The sequence below is a fragment of the Hemicordylus capensis genome, chromosome 6 (assembly GCF_027244095.1).
Source record: "Hemicordylus capensis ecotype Gifberg chromosome 6, rHemCap1.1.pri, whole genome shotgun sequence".
Taxonomy (NCBI): Eukaryota; Metazoa; Chordata; class Lepidosauria; order Squamata; family Cordylidae; genus Hemicordylus; species Hemicordylus capensis.
The window spans coordinates 162,730,141-162,750,098 of record NC_069662.1 but is presented as its reverse complement, the minus strand read 5'-3'; the positions used below and the strand labels follow the sequence as shown (position 1 = coordinate 162,750,098).

The window sequence follows — 19,958 nt, the reverse complement described above, 5'->3', positions numbered from 1 at the left end:
GCCTGTGGGGTTGCTTGCAGCCTCCTGGCAGGGTCTCCTTGTGTGCCGCCATGCTGTTGAGACACGCTGTGGCGGCACACGATCAGAAAACCCGGGTTAGCGGAGCGCTCACTCTGCTAACCTGGGCTGAGGGGAGGGCTACTTTGTTGGGCTAGCCACCAGAGAACCACCAGGCTTGCCCGCGAGCCTGCTGGTTCTCACGATTGGGAAAAAACAGGCTTGGCTTCTTTAGCCCAGTTCCCCCCATCGTGAGAATAGCCTCGGTCTCTGACAGTACCTCCTAACTTGTCTTACCCTCACAGACAATGAAAAATCAGGAGTTCAGCTCCTGAAACTGGGTAGGACACTTGTCCTACCCAGTTATTGATCATGTGAAGTGTCTTACTGTGCACCAACTTTTGAATGCAGGTACAACATACTGAAGCTCTCCATATGAGCAGTGTGGAGAGCCAAGGAAGGTTCTGTGAAGAGAGCGGGCTTGATCCACTCTCCCTGCAGACGATCCTGCGCCTAACCCTGGGCGACCAGATTGGCCACCCACATGATTACTGGCTCTGTCATGGAGCCAGTAGGGGCAACTGGGATCTGTCTGGCTGCCTGTGAGAACTGCCGAGATCCATGCGGGTGCCACAGTGCCAAACCCAGCACCAAAGCCTGGCTCTTAGTCTGGGGTAATGGGGCGAGCGTACCATTAATCCAGGCTCCATATGTCAGCGTGGGATGCTTGCAACCCATGCTGACACAGGGACAAGTGCCTGGAGTGGTGGTCTCCTGGGGGAAACCCCCAATGCACCCTGCTCATCATGCGGTGCATTGGGAGGCTTCCACGGTCTCTGGAATGCCATGCCGGTCGCTGCCATGATGATTGTGTGCACAGCGGCTTGGCGTGTTTGGGACCAGTGCAGCTCTTCTGCAGGATAGGAGGGCTTAACCCTGCCTCCTCCCCACCCACTCACCTGCCCACCCCAGCGATCTTGTGAAAGGCCCCATTTTTGATTATGTGAATGACCTCTTTTGGTTCTTTTTTCTACAATGTAGCTCACCTTCTGGAAGCACTTATTTGAATAGCAGCCAGTTCCTGGCTATGTTGCAATTTCACCAATGCTTCATTGTGAATCTAAGTGGTGTGTTTTTGTGTGTGATGCATTTAGCCTTTGAAAGGGGGGCTTTTGATAATGTAACAAGGCAATCTGGGAGGACAATTAAAGAGGAATTTCAGAGGCTCACCCAGCATCCATTTAGCAAGGTCAAGCTGACAGGATGTAGTGCTTTGAAGAGTTGATTGCTCTGCATTCAGCTCCAGTTATGAAACTGCAGGATTTGGCATTTTTACCACATTTTACATTCTGACAAAGAAGGATTAGTTGGGATAATAGCTTTGCTTACTAAGAAGGCATCAAGTGCTCAGAGAGGAATGGGAGACAGAATGTGGACATAAAATTTATGTTTTTTTAAAGTATAAGCAACCAAAGGCAGGCATTTAAGCCAGAGGTTTAGAGCTAAGTTCTAGGGGTGTTCATGGACCGGTTGGCGTGGTTCAGTCTGAAACTGAACTGAATTCATACCAAACTGCAGGTATCCCAACCAGTTGAATCAAACTGTTAAGTGGGACTGGTTGGTTCGATGAACCAGCTTGAACCAGTTCGGAGCGGTTCGCAGTTGAACCACTCAAACTGGCCCAGTTCACGGTGGTCTGGTTCGTGATTGAACCGGTTCTGCACATCCCTACTAATCTTTGTTTACTGCCAGGTTTTATGAACTGCACCACTTGATGTTCAACTGATCTAGCAGAGAAACTGAATTCTGAACCAAAAAGCCCCCAGTTCAAGTTTTGCCTCAGCCAGAAAGTCACAAGGTGGCAATCGAACAAACTGCTGCCAATCATGAGTTTATGGAGAAATAGGATAGAAAAACACCGTGCAAAGGTAATAGCTCGGGGACCATGAAAATACTGTAGGTAGCGGAGACACTACTGTAACTGCAAATATATCCACAAATCTGAGTGGAGGAAAAGAGACAAGGCATGTATGTGAAGCAAATGCAGGATGCTATATTATGAATGAAAGTAATGAAGTCATACCAATCAATAATCTAGAACACTAGAACAATTGACCAAAGTCTACCAAATCATTCTACACATGCACATATCCGAATATTTTGACTCTGTTAGTGAGTGAATAATCATAACAAAGAGTAAGTCTACATATGAACTAACACCTGAATATACTACAAATTAGTGTATATAAGTCCATATAAGTTTATGGCATACTGATTTGGGCATCTAAGCAAGGAATGCATTTCAAAACAATTGGCAAGAAACCTACAAGTTAAACCATGTAAATCTGAAGTCAAATGCGTTTGATGTGTTAAAGCAAAAACAATACGGGGCACATATTCACAAACCACAGAAAGGCAATCTGGATCCAGTGAGGTTTTGGATTTGATTCACAGTGATACTTGTGGGCCATATCCAGTAAAGACACCAGGAAAGAATCTCTCTTTCCTGACTTTCATAGATGACTTTTCTCGCTATACCCTACCTACTTAAAGAGAAAAATGCTGTGTTGCTAAAAAAAAAAATGTGGCTAGAGTAAGTAACAAGTTTGGAAGAAAATCTAAGACTTTGTGCACTGATAATAGTGGGGGATTTATTTGGAAGGATATTGAGCAAAAGAACAAGGAATTAAACATGAGAGAACTCTACCTTATACTCCAGAGAGTATAGTATACTCTTTTACAATCTATTTCATACAGATGATCATCTTTCAACATGCCTTTCATTAGAAGTTTGTACAAACAGAGGTGCACCTAGGTAATTTTGGAGCCTGCCCCCCCGCCCCATGCTGCAAGTTAAGCATCATCCCCCTACACACACACACACACACACACACACACACACACACACACACTGACACAAGCAGTGTTTTTATCACGTGGGTCCCTGAGGGCACAAACAGCAACTGAACTCACAAGAACGTAAGACTATAAAACAGGTATATTCATGCAAATATGCATTAGCACAAACATTTCAACACACAACTTAACATATTCCCATCCCACAAATTTCTGTCCCCACCCCCACCCCCCTCTATCTCTAAAGCAGAGGTCATGCTTGGCGCCTGGCACAGGTCACAGTCACACTTGGCCACTCGGAGCGGGCTGGTGGTGTTGTGTGGTGACCACACCACCCAGGACAGACTAAAGAGGATTTGTGGGCCCTCTTTTGTTTCTCTGTATGTGTGTGTAGGTCCTTTAGTCTGGAGGAGAAGGGGGGAGGTCCTGGACTTCAGCCCAGAAGTAAGACTTCTTTTGTACTGTGTACAAAACTTCATACTGAGGATCCCTCTGTGATGAACTAACAAAGAAGCCTAGCTTCCTTGGAGCACAGTTTGAAAATCTTTCTTCTAGTGGATTCATCCATCATGTGGATTGCCACTACCGTTTGGTGTGCTGTATTCAGACACAGTGAACCAATGTCCTATGTTGACGGGCCTGTAGCCAGGTTCACTTTCAAAGTGAACCCAGGTACTGTCATTCACCCAAACAAGTGTACACTCATCTGTACACTCTTGACAGCATAATGTCTGAATCAGGCTAAAGATGACACTGCGGATGGTCTGTGTTGTGATGATGGATAAAGAAGGAAAGAAGCAGGCTTCCTCACTGTAGCTGGAGAAGACCTTCCAAGTGGCAAGGCAGAAGACTTTCTGGAGCCACATGGAACAGCCCTGGCCCTGGTCCCCACAGCCTGGAAAGGTCTCCATTCCCCCTTCTTGTAATAAGATGTGTCGGTTGCGCTTCTGGAAATATACAGCCCTCTCTGAAGAGCTTCTTCTCGAGGAAGAGCAGGTATGCACTGGAGGTCAGGGAGGCTAAATGCACTTCTTCCCCTTTCCTCCACTCTTTCTCCAAGAGCTTTTCAAGCCAATTATAGAGAATCAGCAAATAAACCTTGCAGGAATGAAGAAGAAAAACTGGTGTTTTATTCCCCTCCAAGGACAGGGATGATTTCATTATCATTCTAACCTCATTTTTGTATCAGCAACCCAAGCCTCTTGAGTTCAGCGAAGACGGCTGTCTCCTCTGGCATGGATGGCACACAGCACAGGAAGCTGCCTAATACTCCCAGACCATTGATCAATCTATCTCAATACTGCCTACACTTGACTGACAGTGGCTCTCCAAGCTTTCAGGTAGGAATCTTTTCCAGCCCTCCCTGGAGATGCTGCCAGAGATTGAACCTGGGACTTTCTGCATGCAGGGCAGATGCTCTGCCACTCAGCTTTGGCTCTGTATTTCTGTCTCAGTATGTCCAGTATTTCTGGAGAGGAGAGCTGGTCTTGTGGTAGCAAGCATGACTTGTCCCCTTAGCTAAGCAGGGTCTGCCCTGGTTGCATATGAGAGCAAGCGTGGTGTAATGGTTAGAGTGCTGGACTAGGACCGGGGAGACCCGAGTTCAAATCCCCATTCAGCCAGTATACTAGCTGGGTGACTCTGGGCCAGTCACTTCTCTCTCAGCCTAACCTACTTCACAGGGTTGTTGTGAAAGAGAAACGCAAGTATGTAGTACACCGCTCTGGGCTCCTTGGAGGAAGAGCGGGATATAAATGTTAAAAATAAATAAATAAATAAATAAATAGAATGGGAGACTAGAAGTGTGAGCACTGTAAGAGATTCCCCTCAGGGGGTGAAGCCGCTCTGGGAAGAGCAGAAGGTTCCAAGTTCCCTCACTGGCAGCATCTCCAAGATAGGACTGAGAGAGAGATTCCTGCCTGCAACCTTGGAGAAGCCGCTGCCCGTCTGTGCAGACAATCCTGAGCTAGATGGACCAAGGGTCTGACTCAGTATATGGCAGCTTCCTAGGTTCCTATGTCCCTATGTCTCCAGTGATACTTGGTAGGACTTCATTTGCAGGAGGGGGAGAAATGGCAGCATGTTCAATATGTGAAATAAAAAGAATTGCCACTTTCTGTCAACATTATTATGGTGTAAACACGATCCAACCCTAAATCAGAGTTCTATACCGATTCTCAGTTTTGATTGATTGATTAAGTGCTGTCAAGTTGGTGTCAACTCTTAGCGACCACATAGATAGATTCTCTTCAGGATGGTCTGTCTCCAACTTGGCCTTGAAGGTCTCTCAGTGGTTTACCAGATGCATAAGAGAAAAAGTACTTGGAAGGCCATGGGTTCTCCTTGTTTCTACTTGAGGGGATACTAGTGTTGGACTAAGACTGGGGAGACCCGAGTTCAAATCCCTGTTCAGCCATGAAATCCTCTGGGTGACTCTGGGCCAGCCACTTCTCTCTCAGCCTAACCTACCTCACAGGGTTGTTGTGAGGAGAAACATAACCTTGTACACCACTCTGGGCTCCTTGGGGGAACAGTGGGATATAAATGTAATAAATAAATAATAAATAATAAAATGAGAACTGTGTTCCTAGATCAGATGAAGGTGCATCTAGTCTATCATCCTTTCCCCAGATAGATGCCTCTGGGAGGTCATAAGGACGGTATGAAGGTGGCCGCATCCTCTGTGACATGTCTCCTGCACCAGTTATTCAGTCTGCCTCTGAACATGGAGATTCTATTTAGTAGGGCTGATAATTAGTCCTGACACCATCCAGGTGTCATGGCCCAGACTTCTGAGTCAGAGGAGGAGCGGGAGGACTTGGTTGGAAGAGCAGGCTCAGAAGCACAGCAGGAGGATTTGACTGTGAGAACAGACTCTGAAGCTGAGGTGGAACAGCAGCAGACAGGGGAATCTGAACAGCCGGCAGAGATGAGGGCTGAGGAGACTGATCAGGAGGAAGCTGGAATTTCACCTGTGTTAAGAAGACATCTCGAGAAAGGCTCAGTGGGAGAAACGCAGGAGTAAGATCTCGCGGGAGAGGGAATAGAAATGCTGAGTCAGGACAGTCTGATTGGCTGCCGGTTATCTCAAGCCCCATATCAAGCAAATGCTGTTCCTGAGACAGTACTGTCAGCAACGTTGCGTTCCGCAGACAGTGTTCCTCGTACTTATAATGGTTCACCCTTTCTTGTTTCAGCCTGTGCTTGTTCTGTTCCTTCCTTGCTCCTATGTTTCAATTATTGCTCAGATATCATAGAGGGGGGTACCTTGTTTAGTTTCAGGGGACTTTATTTTGCGTATACTACTTTATCTTTGAGAGTCATTCTTCGCTTTCATCCGTGCAGCTAAGCTGCTACTCTTATCTACAGAATTTCGATCTTGACTCACAGAAGTGGAGCTGGAGGGATCATAAATCCTGTCAGGTCAGCGGTGCTAACAGATTTACAACACCAAGCCATATCGGGGCATTTCTCGCCAGAAACTACGCTGCTGAAAAATGTCCCCAACATCGAAAATAAATCTGATGCTTTGAATTGTATCGGCATTACTTAAAACCTATTGGAGGATCAGTAGACTTTCCTTTCCTGCACATCCAGCATTCCTCAAAGAAAATGGCTGCCTAGAAGGCAGCAACGGCAGTACCAATTCAAATCATTGCCTTTCCCTCTATCTTCTCACCCTAGAGTGCACCAGGGCAGGAATGACTACCTCGGTGTTGTGTCCTTTGTGTCCTTTTCCTGGTGCTTTTTGGGGGGGGCAGGAATTGTAACTATAGGGTGCCCTGTAGCTATAGGGTGTGACCATTCTTTCTTTCTTTTTTTTGGCTGTAATGCATCAGGGAAAGGACACAATATGTGCTCCAGTACATTCTAGTGTGAGAAGATGGAGGGAAAGGTTGAAATTTGAAATGGTGCTGGGGTGGTTGCCTTCTGAGCAGCCACTTTATTCAGGGAATGCCAAATCTTCAGGAAAGGTAAGTCGTCGTCCCCCCACCTGCACCCCGATGCATCAAGCTGATGCTGATGTATCAGCTCAGTGCAATCCAGAGCCTCGTCCCCCCAATCAAATATACAATTTGATCATTACCAGGATCGAGTTGATGCTGATCTCGATAATGAGCACCATGCACAGCCCAAGTATTTAGCCATCCTTGCTTACAGTTGCTGATAAATCTACCCTTTGTAAACATCAGTCACTCCAACTCTTTGGAGGATCCAGAGATGGATTTGTAGAATTGGCAAGTACTGCTCAACTCTGAAGAATAGCTCAGCATTGCAAGCACCCAAATCTTTCTCCGGCAGTGGCACTCCTGCTGCTGAAAGAGGAAAATAAGGATATCCAACCTTCTCCTTCCCTCTGCAGTGCACTACAAGCACATCAAAGGGAGAAAGGCCCTTGTGGCCATGATTGGGAAGTATCATTTTCCCAAGAGCTATCAGCCCACACCAGTATACTCCACTGGGTTTCCATCAAGCAGTAAGAGCTTCACAGGTATGAAGCACCCGTCCTCAGATTCAAGACTGCACACAAATACCTGCATTTAATTATTACGTGCATGATCCAACAGATAGATGTTAGAATTAAAGAGTGGAATTACTGTTCCTTAGAACATGAAAATATTCTGCGTAGGCCAACCATGAGCTGAAAAAAATTGTTTCAGGGTGCAACTCGTCGACCAGCCTTGATTTAAATAACAATGTTTTTTCCTTTAAGTTTGGAATGAGCACCCTTTAACTTTGGCTGAACACTTTGCTCCAAAATTGAAACTCTCATTAATGTGGCTCCTCCAAGAATTGATCTCCAAGAAGGAGATCGATTCAATTTCACTCCCTTTATTATTTGCACAGAGAAGTTGCACTTCGATGGTACTTCATTTCTTTCCCTTGGTGGTATATTCCACACCTGAAATGCACTAATCTTGATTTCTCTTTTCCCTTTTGTTTTTCAGATAAATTTTGTATTTCTGTTTAACATAGTTAGGATTTTAATGACGAAACTGAGAGCTTCAACCACTTCAGAAACAATACAGTACAGGTGAGTTGAGCCCTACAAGTCCAAACTAACTAGCTTTCCTTATATAGCTTGCAGGGCGTTGAATAGCCAAATACAGTATTCAGAGGTCAAGCACTTTGCTTAGAGGCCATTAGCAGACATAAAGCTGAGGTTTACATACACTTTGAGCCAGGTTGTAATGACACACCGCTGCCAAAGTAGAATCAGCTTGCCTCAAGCTGGAGATGTAGTGTGCCATCAAAGCAGAAAGTTCCAGCTTCTGCAGAGCATCAGCAGGGAGTAAAACTAATTAGATTTCCTAATGGTAGATTTTGGAGTCATTATTTACTATTTGCTATTTTTGTCTTGCCCTGTGTTTGCCCAGAAAGTTCCTGAAAGATTAAAAACGTCTTTAAGTTTATTCCCCAGCCAAATTCCAGCCCAAATCCCCAAAACCTAACTTTCTAACTGTGTGCCCTCTGCTGTGCATCTAGAACTCCTGTACATTTGGCCAACTCATCATCAGCATGGTCAGTGGTGGATTAACGGAGAGGCAGAGGAGGCGTTTGCCTGTGGCGGCAAAATCTGAGGAGCAGCAAATTTTGCCCCTCCTCAAATTTTGTCACCCCTTTCTGTGGGCAGCGGCTGCTGCAGCAAAGGTGAGGAAAAAGGGCAAGGAAAAAGACACACACACACACACTTTTACGTTATTTTTTTAAAAGGCAGCCTTTTTTTTTGTTTAAATGTGTGGGACCCACACACTTGCAATAGAGCTGTCAGTGACAAAAGCCCTCCAAACTGCAGAGGTCTGAAAGTGCCAAGTACCAGCCGTGAAGATGCTGTTTTTGGCAGGCGTTCCCTGCCTGTTGGGTTCAGTCTGTTTTATCTCTTGTAGCCCTGGGCCATAGCAAACAGCAAGAACTGGAAACAGGATTGACACCGTAGCAGAAATCATGAAACAATTCCAAAACAGGAAAACCCTAATATATCCAAGGGGTGGATCCCCAAGATCATTAAGGGCATAATATTCATTCAATTTCTGTCACGTTTGGGCCCCTGGCCAAAGCCAAGGAAGCCGTTGTCTGTGTACTCACTTGTTATAAGCAAGCCAATAAATTGTCATTTGCAATGTGGACCAGTAACCACACTCATGTAACAGCAGAGGACAAAAACCTTTTTATAAAACACTTGCAGAAATTGGACCATTAAAGGTAGTGTATTAGATCTTCAGTTTCATCAAACATATGAATACAGAGCCCGAAATTATAAAGGTCACGCTAGCACCTTTTCTGAAGATTTGCAGAGGGCATTAGCTGATTGATTGACTGACTGACTGATTGATTGATTTTATTTTTATACTGCCCTATATAAAATTTCAGAGCAGTTTACAATTTAAACCCAACAACAAAAAAAACCTAAAGATCATTAGGATTAATGGAGGATTAACAGGCTATTGTGGCTGGGGATGATGGGAGTTGTAGTCCAGCAACATCTGGGAGCCCAAGTTTGAGAATCCCGGGCTTAAAACTAAAGAAGATGCTTGGGTTTCTCAGTCCATAGCTATTAACGGTGGACAACTAATTTTCAAAACTCTGTTGAAATTTAAATATGGGGTGTCAAAGGGCAACCCTGATATTGGTCTAAAGAGTCCTTTCTCGCTAAGTATCAGTTCATGTTTTGCTGTGCCTAGCAGCCCTTGAGCAAGGAGAAAGAGCCTTAAGAACCTAAGAAAAGCCCTGCTGGATCAGGCCGAGGCCCATCCAGTCCAGCATCCTGTGTCATGCAGCGACCAACCAGATGCACTTGAGAAGCCCACAAATGGGGGGAAAGAGGGCAATTGCCTCCTCTCCTGGTGTTCCCTAATACTTGGTGTTCAGGGGCTTGTCACCTCTGCTTCTGATGGAAATTTATAGCTACCAAAGCCGGTAGCCGTTGATAGCCCTGCCCTCCGTGAATTTGTCGAATCCCCTTTTAAAACCATCTGGGTTGGTGGCCATCACATCTGGCAGCAGCAAATTCCATAGTTTAACTACATGTTGTCTAAAAAGTACTTCCTTGTGTCTGTCCTGAATTGCCCAGCGTTTAGCTTCAAAGGGTTGAGAAACTATCTATCCTATCATACTGTATATCTGATCCTCTGCATGCACAGTGGTTGACCAAACAAACCAGTTTGATTCTGTTGCATTAAACAAACAATCTATTATCAGACATAGATAATAACTTTATTCAGTAATTGTAGATATAAAGGTCATTCACACAACTGAAATCTCTGGTGGCCAGGGAGGTCTGGGGGAAGGCAGGGGTATACCTACCTTCTTGCACGCAATCTCCTGGAACCCCGTGCTGCACCGCCATGCACATGATTGCTGCTGCGGTGAACGGCACGGTGTTCTGGAGGCCAGGGAAATGCTGCCTGGCCTCCAGAAATCCCACAATGCACCACTTGAGGAGTGCAGTGCTTTGGGGGATTCCTCCTCAAGTCGGGCGCTCTAGACGCCCAGTTCTGTGTCTGCTCAGGCTTCAGGAAGCCCGAGCAGATACACAACTAGGATCCCCAGTAGAAACATAGGAACATAGGAAGCTGCCATATACTGAGTCAGACCATTGATCTATCTAGATCAGTATTGTCTTCACAGACTGGCAGTGGCTTCTCCAAGGTTGCACGCAGGAATCTCTCTCAGCCCTATCTTGGAGATGCTGCCTGGGAGGGAACTTGGGACCTTCTGCTCTTCCCAAAGCAGCTCCATCCCCCAAGGGGAATATCTTTCAGTGCTCACGCTTCTAGTCTACCTTTCATATGCAACCAGGGCAGACCCTGCTTAGCTAAGGGGACAAGTCATGCTTGCTACCACAAGACCAGCTCTCCTGCTCAAGAGAATGCTTGCACTCTTCTAACTGGGTAATGGACTAGGAGAAATACCTAGTCTACCTAGTGAAGCAGTGGCGGGATCAGCCACGATCCGGGCACCTCACACAAGCAGCCCTACCCCAATAGGGCTGCACACGCCCACATAGGGCTGCTCGTGTGAACAGCCTCATAGAGACACTTTTCTTTTTTTACAAAGAGAATACCAACCTGGGCTCTCAAAAACACTGCTGCCATAGATCTGGGAATACTTAATGTAGAATGCAGAATTTCAAGGTCAATGGACTTACAGAAGCCCCAAATATCTACCCTGTGCAGAAATAGTAGGTACAGTTTTGATTCAAGAGTTGCTACACTGGAGCCCTTTAATATTCCTGAAGCATTGCTTTTTACTAATTAGATAGAAGCAGAATTAAAATGGAGGTACCATGCAGCAGTTAATATAGCAATATACTATCTAGCAATGCCCTTGGCTGTGGCCAAGATCCTTCCATGAAATTTACTCGCAGGTATATCCCTTCAACAAAGAGCCCAAACAATGTTAATTCAGGTTCCTCTATGTAGGTTCTGCTTGTGTTATTCTTTCCTGTTTGACACAGCTGGAGGATTAATGATGAATTGCCACTAAATTGCTGCTTAATTAGCCAGCTTCTCTTCCATACAAGATGGCGGGGAGCAGAATTAAATTATTGGTTTACTTTCATTTTAAAAATTACTTTATAGAATTCATATTTAATCTCAGTAAATGTGTTAGCCTTTAAGCTGGTGCGGAGCTAATTCAGCCCAATTCTAGGCATGTATAGGCTATTTTGTTGGAGTGGTACAGGGGAGGCTGTCCCCTCCCCCCCGCCCCTCATTTTTTTATCTCCTCCCCCCACCAAACCTAATAACCCATTCCTTCAATTTTTCTGCACCCCAGTAATATTTTACCTCCCCACCCCCTAAAAAACATGAGGAGTTGCTCCCCCTCTGCCTGCACCCAGTAAGGGTGGATGGGAACAGTAAGGAAGAGAAATAAATGAGGAGAAGAATCCAGTATATAAGAACATCCTACAAGGAGAGCCTTGTTGGATCAGGCCCAAGGCCTATGTACTCCAGCATACTGTTTCCCACAGTAGTCCACTACAGATGCCTCTAGGAAGCCCCCAACCAGGAGAAGAAGGCATGCCCCCACTCCTTCAATTCTTATTCAGAGGCATCCTGCCTCTGAGCCTGGAGGTAGCCCTTAGCCATCAAGCCTAGTAGTCATTGGTAGACCTGACCCCCATGAGCTTGGAGGACAGGTTGATCTACCTGGAGAAATTTAAGCCCACCATCACCCTGCAGGTGATGACTAGTTAAGGAGCATTCCATCACCAATGACTCAGCCAAGCCAAACAGGAAGCACTAAAACTGGCTGAGCCTGCAAACAATAAGCTTTTAATTGAAGGTAAAGTAGGGCGAATGCAAGCCCCAATAGGCTTGTGCCTGGCCACACTGCAGAGGCTGGTGCTGCAATTGTGCTTTACTGGAAAAACCATCTCCACAAATCAGGTCTGAAAAAAGACAGGAAACCAACACAGAGAACCATGGAATTGGACAAATAGGAATAATGGAGCAAAGGGGGAACAAATGTCCCTGGACCATGGAGAGTGAGGGGGCCACCAGGGTGCCCACTCACCCCACTCCATTATCTTCTGTCCCCCACACTGTGCTTCATATGTGGTGCTTCCCCCCTTCCAGGCAGGCGTGCTGCTGCAGGTAAGCCACACTACTCTCCTCTGCATCATCACACAGGTGGAGGAGGCGTGGCCTACACTGGGGGGGGGATGTGTGGTCCCCTCATCCTCTCTGGCCCACAAAGTATTTGCTTCGTGGGCTGGAGGGGGCAAGGAAGCCACCACCATTTCCTCCCCAAAGGCAGCCACACCCCCTGCATCTTCTTGGTTATGCGGGGAGGGGCATAGCCGGTGTGGCGGCAGCAGAGGGGAACTCCGGTGGCAGCCTGTCCCTAGGCTGCCGCCCAGCTTGCTACACCCCTGCATGGAATGCAATGATTTATCAACATTGCCCTGTGGATTCCCTATAAAAAGTGAGTGAACAAAAAGATGGCAATTCCATGGAAAGGGGAGTGTGGAAGCCACTTCATAGAGAAGCAACAAAATTTGTATTTTTGCTGGTAAGGTAAGCCAGCATCTCCAGTGTCCTGAAATCTGAGAGCAGCTATTGGAAATCCCCCCACCTTGATGTCTGTTTGGCTGAAATTGTGCTATGGACTTTCATCACTCACACATTTTTGAAACCATCATCGGTTAGGCCAAGGGTGCCCACAGTGGCTGGGGATGATGGCGGTTGTAGTCCAACATCTGGGGACCCAAGCCTGGGAACCCCAATCAATGTTGTGTGAGCCACCTTGAGGGCACATATGTGAAAAGACTATATATACCCTGAAAAATAAGAGATGAACACATTTATATTGAGGGCAGGGAGAGAGATACAGAAGCATGCAGACATGCCATGCCAATCCTATAGCCTTTGGCCATTGTGGCTGGATATTATGGGAGCTGCAGACCCAAGGCTGGGAACCCCTGAGTTAGGCAAATCCAACCTTGCCTGCTAAATGACTACTTTTAAGATCCCTTTACCTTGCAGTTATAAAGTCACTTGGCTCTTGTGCTGCGGCTTCTCTGGCAGACTGGAAAAGACACCGGTTATTATCGCCAACATTAAATATAGAGTTGTTATGATCAGGATCATGCTACAAAATGTCAAAATGAACTCTAATCTCTCAGTTTACCTTCCTTTTCATTATAGCACTGATTAGTTGCGTGCCATTGTCTGGCTCAGTTTGAGAATCTTCCCCAAAGATCTAAAAATGAAATGTATATCTATATATGTAGCTACTCTGCCTGTCAGCGATGAGTCGTTCTCCAGCAATGCTTGCCTTGTAGTGAACTCTGATCTCTTCTTAACAGGAAGGCAGTCAAAGCGACCTTAGTTCTCCTGCCTCTTCTGGGGATTACCTATATGCTCTTCTTTGTCAATCCCGGGGAAGACGACATTTCCCAGATATTTTTCATCTACTTCAATTCTTTCTTGCAGTCTTTTCAGGTGAGAAAGGGTCAAGCGCTGCATGAAATGGGAGGTGGTTTCCTGGGATAGGGGCATGGTGGATCCCAAAACTTCCTGGACCTTGGCTCAGCATGCAAGCCTGCCTGAGAGGTCAGAGCAATGGCAGAGGCCCTTCTGCTGGTTCCCCACCATCGGAGGTGAGGCCAGTGTTTATCAGAGAGGAAAAAGAGCCTTCTCTCTGATGGCACCCCGCCTTCAAGCCTCCCTTCCTTAGGAAGTTCACCTTGAACTATCATCATTTAGGCACCAGCTAAAATTGTCCAATTTTTCTCACCTTTCTCACTTGCCACTGTTGTTAATTAAAGTGGCAGGGAGGTATCTTCATGAACCATGGGCCCATGCACCAGGAAGAAATGTCCCTGCAGTGGACCGCTACTGTAGCGCTACTGTAGCTCTGTAAAGTTGATCATGTGGGTGGGATGATTTGCATAGAGCCTTCCTTCCCCTGAAAGCACCCTGCACCACCCAAAAATATGTCCCTGAGAGTTGCATGACCATCAGGGACATATTTTTGGGTGGCGCAGGGCACTTTCTGGGGGGAAGGGGAGATCAGTGAAAATTATCCCTTCTGCTTGTGTGATAACTGCTGCAGAGATCAATAAACTCTCCACAGTGTGGACTCTTCTTCCCAGCACATGGTCACCTCACAGATGTTGGCCAACAACTTTTGTGTCTCCTTACAATTTCCTTCTTATGATGTTTTATTATGTACATCTGCTTAATTCTTGTTTTGGGGTAATGTTTAGGCCTGGCGTGGTGTACTGGTTAGAGTATAGGACCGGGGAGACCTGAGTTCAAATCCCCACTCAGCCATGAAAGTCACTGAGTGGCTCTGGGCCAGTCACTTCTCTCTCAGCCTAACCTACCTCAACGGGTTGTTGTGAGGTTAAGGATAACCATGTACACTACTCTGGGTTTCTTGGAGAAAGAGCAGGATATTAATTAATTAGTTAGTTAGTTTTAGGGGTTTTCAGGAGTGAGAGGACAAAACTCACCAATATCAGCAGTGCTCCCCATGATGGCCACCAGCTGGTAACCACCATCTTCTCCTAGAATTGTGCTACATGATGACATAGCATTGCTCTTTCTAGCATTGCTCATTTCTAACCCAGGGACTTCTGGGTTAGAAAATATGGCAGCCACCAGCCAGCACTGCTGCCGCCAATGAGTTTCACTACCTTGCCCTACCCACTTTTGTCTCTCTCTCATCCTCCACAGTTGACAGGGGTGATGACACCCTAACCCTCTTACGCTCCCATCTTCAATCCCAAATTTGAGGAGAAAATTCTCAGATAGGAATGTTTGTCTCAGCCCCGCATTTATTGTTGCATTCTGTATCCCACGAAGTTTTGGTAAGCTGCTTTGGGATTTTTTTTTCCTGAGTGAAAAGGCAGCTTATCATTGTCTTAGGCAAATAAATTCATGGGCAGTGTTGTGCCAGCTGCCTGAGCCAGCAATGGGCATGACTGCTGAGGGGCGAGCGTTGGTGCTGACAGGGCTTTGCTGACTACTGAAAGGTTGTGACGGGTGGAGCGCATTTCCCTCAAGGTTTCTGCCATGAAGCTGCCCACACTGAGACATGAATAAAGTTGATTTCCACGTTGATGTAGGGCCAGTTGTAGGCATGCATGCAATTTCTCCACCCTGGCTGCCCCTGGGAATGCAATCACATGGAGAACACCACTGTTACCCAGCTTGTCTGCAGATGGAGCTTCCTGGCAGTGAGTTCTGCAAGGTGTAGCAGCGGGTTTTTCATCTGCCTTACACTGAGTCTGACCATTGGTACATCTAGCTCATCATTGTCTACAGCAGGGGTTCGCAACCCGCAGCACTCCAGATGTTGCTGAACTGCAACTCCCATCGTCCTCAGCTACAATTTCGTGTCGCTTGGGATGATGGGATTTGTAGTTCAGCAACATCTGGAGCACCACAGGTTGGGAACCCCTGGCCTGCTCTGACTGGCAGCAGCTGTACAAGATTTCAGACAGGAGTCTTCCCCAACCCTACCTGGAGATGCTGCCAGGGACTGAACCTGGGACCTTCTGCATGCAAAGTAGATGTTCTACCACTGAGCTATGGCCCCATCCCCAAAAAGGGGTTGCTTCCACGTAGCTGTGGCTACAGCAGTGGCAGACACCGCCATTCGCTGGAAATAATAGTGCACCGCCACTGCAGGGTGCCAGGAGAACACGTTCTTGCCAGCCACGGCTGGGAGGTGTGGGGGAGGAAGGAGGTGGTTGAGTCTGCTCCATGCAGATATATGGCTGTTGACTGGCTGTGCATGCACGAGTACCCATACAGTGGAGTCCACACTGTCGGACTGGCCTTGGTTGCTGGTCCAAAACTTGCTGTAGCCTATCCCCCTTTCTCCAGGTGCTAAGGAAGCCCCATGTTTCCCTTTTTTTGCATGGGAGTGGGGGGCACCTCCACAGCTCAACCAAGCTGCTCTAAAGTAGTGGTTTCAAACTGTGGCCCTCCAGCTGTTGTTGACCTACTACTACTACGACTACGACTACTACGAATATTTATATACCACTTCTCAACAAAAGTTCCCAATGTGATTTACAAAGAGAAATATAAATAAATAAAGATGCATCCCTGTCCCCAAAGGGCTCATGATCTAAAAAGAAACATTGAATAGATACTAGCCACAGCCACTGGAGGGATGCTGTGCTGGGGTTGGAGAGGATAGATATTTTTATTTACGAACCATGGTCAGCTTGCAAAACAACTAAAAAATGGTAGAGTAAAGAAATCCTACAAAAGGTTAATGGTTGCTAGAAAATAATAAAACATCAGTCACATACGGCACCAATCAAAGACTTAAGGGGTTGGAGAGGAAAGGTTGCTCTCCCCCCCCCCCGCTAAATATAAGAGAATCACCACTTTTTAAAAGTGCCTCTTTGCTCAGTTAGCAGGGGGATACAACTCCCATCATCCCTGGCTACTGGCCGCTGTGACTGAGGATGATGGGAGTTGTAGGCCAATGGCAGCTGGAGGGCCACAATTTGACACCCCTGCTCTAGATGCCTCAGCCAAGCAGGGGCCAAGGAGCTTGCCTCTACAGCTCCTATGAGAAAGGGAGGCCAGGAACCAGCAAATCACTCAGCAACGGTGCTTAAGAACATAAGAACAGCCCTGCTGGATCAGGCCCAAGGCCCATCTAGTCCAGCATCCTGTTTCGCACAGTGGCCCACCAGATAGCTTGAAATACTGCAGCCAAGCAGTGGTGCTCCCCACCCTCGGACACCCTTTCCAGCTCCCCAGAGAGGCCAGCAGCTCCCTTTTTTCTACCCAGAAGTCCCTTGGAATGACACTAGCAGTGAGCCACTGAACTCAGTGACTCACCCCAGAAGCAAATCACCAGAATGACCTCCTCAACTGTGCCACTTGGAATGAGGCCACAGAATTGGGGGGTCACTTTAGCTTAGCACTACATGAAAACGATTGTGCCCAGAAACAATTCATCTGTAGCGCTGTATTTGGTCTGCACCAGATGTTATTCTGGATCCCACTGTTTGCAGAAGTGTACGCTACCCTTCTGAGATGCATCTCAATAAAACTAAGGCTGAAGTCAGCATAACCTGTGGGGCACAAATGGGCTTCAGAAGTATAAAAGGCAAAGATGTGATGTTTGCATCAGTGTTAGAACTTCCAGAGGTTCCAGATTATTCTTTACATTTTCCGCCGTCCTTTGTGGAGGAAGGACTGTCCTCATACCAATTTCCTTCTATTATTTCTAGGGCTTTTTTGTGTCCGTCTTTTACTGCTTCTTAAATGGTGAGGTAAGTTGTGTTATGCATGATGTCTCTGAAGTTAATTAGTAAAAAGTGAACAGTGGGGTGTGTTTTTTAAACCAGAGTGGAATATAGTCGCACTGCCTAATATAAAACTTACCATCCAAACCGTGACATTCTGCTCTCCCAGGCACCCTACAAGGAAAATCTTGATTGCATTCATTTTACAAGTGGGAGACTGAGGTGCCAGATAAGTGCCTAGTCAGCAGCCGACATTCAGACAGGAGGGGAGGCATGAAAACCTAGAGGCCTGCTGTGTCCGTCTCATAATGCCAAACAGGGCCTTTTTAAAGGGGAGACAAGGAGGCAATTGCCCCAGGCCCCACACATGTTGGTGGCCCCCATCCAAAGTATATGTCAGTACTGGAAAGGATCAGCAAAGCCCTCTTCATTCAAGGCAGTAAAAAAAAATCAGTTAAAATACTGTATAACCCCAGGGTCAAGAGTTATTTCAGTCCTTGGGGCTATTACATTGACATGTTTACATTGACAGTTGCACTGACATGTTATTACTTTGGCACTGGCTGACATGATGTGCAATTTATTATCTATCTCCCTATCTCTCTATCTCTCTATCTCTCTATCTATCTATCCAATTTCTATACCACCCTTCCAAAATGGCTCACGGAGGTTTGCATTAAAACAAAACAATTAAAATCAATTAGCAGTTAAAAACAGAGGTGTCCTCTACATATGTGGTGGGATGGAACATATGGAATGTTTGGAATGGAACATATGGAATGTTACACATGTGGTGGAATGGAACATTTGCTCAGTTGTGCAAGCACAAACTTTGCACAAAAGGAGACGTGAGACAGTGCGGTCATTATATACAATTGCTTCACTGTCCCATGACTCCAAGTTTGCTCTCTTTTTGCACTTGTGCAACAGTGCTCTGGCACAACCACGCAAACATTATGTTCCACCACATGCGCAATGCTTCACATTATGTCAGTCAGAGGAAAGTGTGTTGGGTGTGTGTGTGTGTTGAACATTCTGCCACGAGACTCTCAGAGTCTTAAAAAGCCCCTAATACTAAATGTTGTATCTGAACTCGGCTTCTTTCTGCAGTCCTATTCAGACATTATGTTCTACGAGTGTACAAATGTCTTTGTGTAACATCTTGTACATGCTTTTGTGTAAATGACATATTTGTGCCCACTTAAAAAGTGAGCCTGGGTATAGGCCTTTCAAATGCATGGTAGAGATAGGAAGTGCAGTGCTGTACCTGGGTTTAGTAGAACATGTGAATAATGGTACCTACGTACCAATCTGTACCTGTGTACGCTGTACACAAATTGTGTCAGTGTTCGACATAACATGTGGACAGGGCTTGTGTCAGCAGGAGATCTGTAATTCACACAACTAGTTTGTTTCTCTGCAGAGTAAGAGATAGGAACATAGGAACATAGGGAACTGCCATATACTGAGTCAGACCATTGGTTAATCTAGCTCAGTATTGTCCTCAGAGACTGGCAGCAGCTTCTCCAAGGTTGCAGGCAGGAATCTCTCTCAGCCCTCTCTTGGAGATGCTGCCAGAGAGGAAACTTGGAACCGAGATGCTCTTCCCAGAGCGGCTCCATCCCCTGAGGGGAATATCTTACAGCGCTCACACATCAAGTCTCCCATTCAGATGCAACCAGGGTGGACCCTGCTTAGCTAAGGGGACAAGTCACGCTTGCTATCACAAGACCAGCTCTCCTCTCCAGATGTAGTCCTTCTCTAGGAGGCCATTACAGAGAGTGGAGTGTGCCCAGAGGCGCTCTTAACCCCAGACTTCGGCCTCCACAGCCCCTGGGGGCCCCCAAATCCTCTTTAGTCTGCCACGGGTGGTGTGGCCAACTGACAGAGCATGATGATGCTTAATTTGCAGGGGAGGGGGGGGCGGACTCCAACGGCCTTTAGGTCCGGGCCCCCAAATTACCTAGGTGTACCTCTGAGTGTGCCAACAGTTCCCTGAGCAGCTCCGAGCATTTTGTTTTTCCTTTAGCTCCCAACGGTCTTAGGTCATCTAAGGGATGCACACTCTTGTGATGCCAATTGTTGGCATTGCAAATAATCTGGCAAAATGTCATAAATCTTTCAGTTTTACAAGCCACATGCTGGAGATATTTGTAAGGGTACATCTAAAAATGGCACCCCAGTTGGCTGCAGCTGCCGGCAGGGTGTCTATGTGGCAGGGGACCTGACTTGTTGCTGTGTAATGTGTGAAATGGCCCCAAGTTTCCTTTGGGGTGGGGCATGGTCCCCAAATCTCTATCAACTACCCCACACTGCCTGTCAAGGCAGAGTCCCAATAACTTGTACTGGGACCTTTACACACAGCAGGCTTTACCTT

At 46.5% G+C, this 19,958-nt stretch overlaps 1 protein-coding gene across 11 annotated transcripts in view; it reads left to right on the top strand.

Moving 5' to 3' along the window:
* The window catches only part of CRHR2 (corticotropin releasing hormone receptor 2), a 306,121-nt gene that overhangs the window by 203,776 nt on the left and 82,387 nt on the right, over positions 1–19,958 (top strand). For 10 of the 11 annotated variants that reach the window (XM_053265000.1, XM_053264998.1, XM_053265006.1 and 7 more), the window contains 3 exons: positions 7,803–7,888; positions 13,667–13,802; positions 17,567–17,608. In XM_053265000.1, the coding sequence (XP_053120975.1) occupies positions 7,803–7,888; positions 13,667–13,802; positions 17,567–17,608 (264 nt within the window). The remainder of the gene's footprint in view (positions 1–7,802; positions 7,889–13,666; positions 13,803–17,566; positions 17,609–19,958) is intronic. The other variant, XM_053264999.1, reaches the window with a different exon arrangement.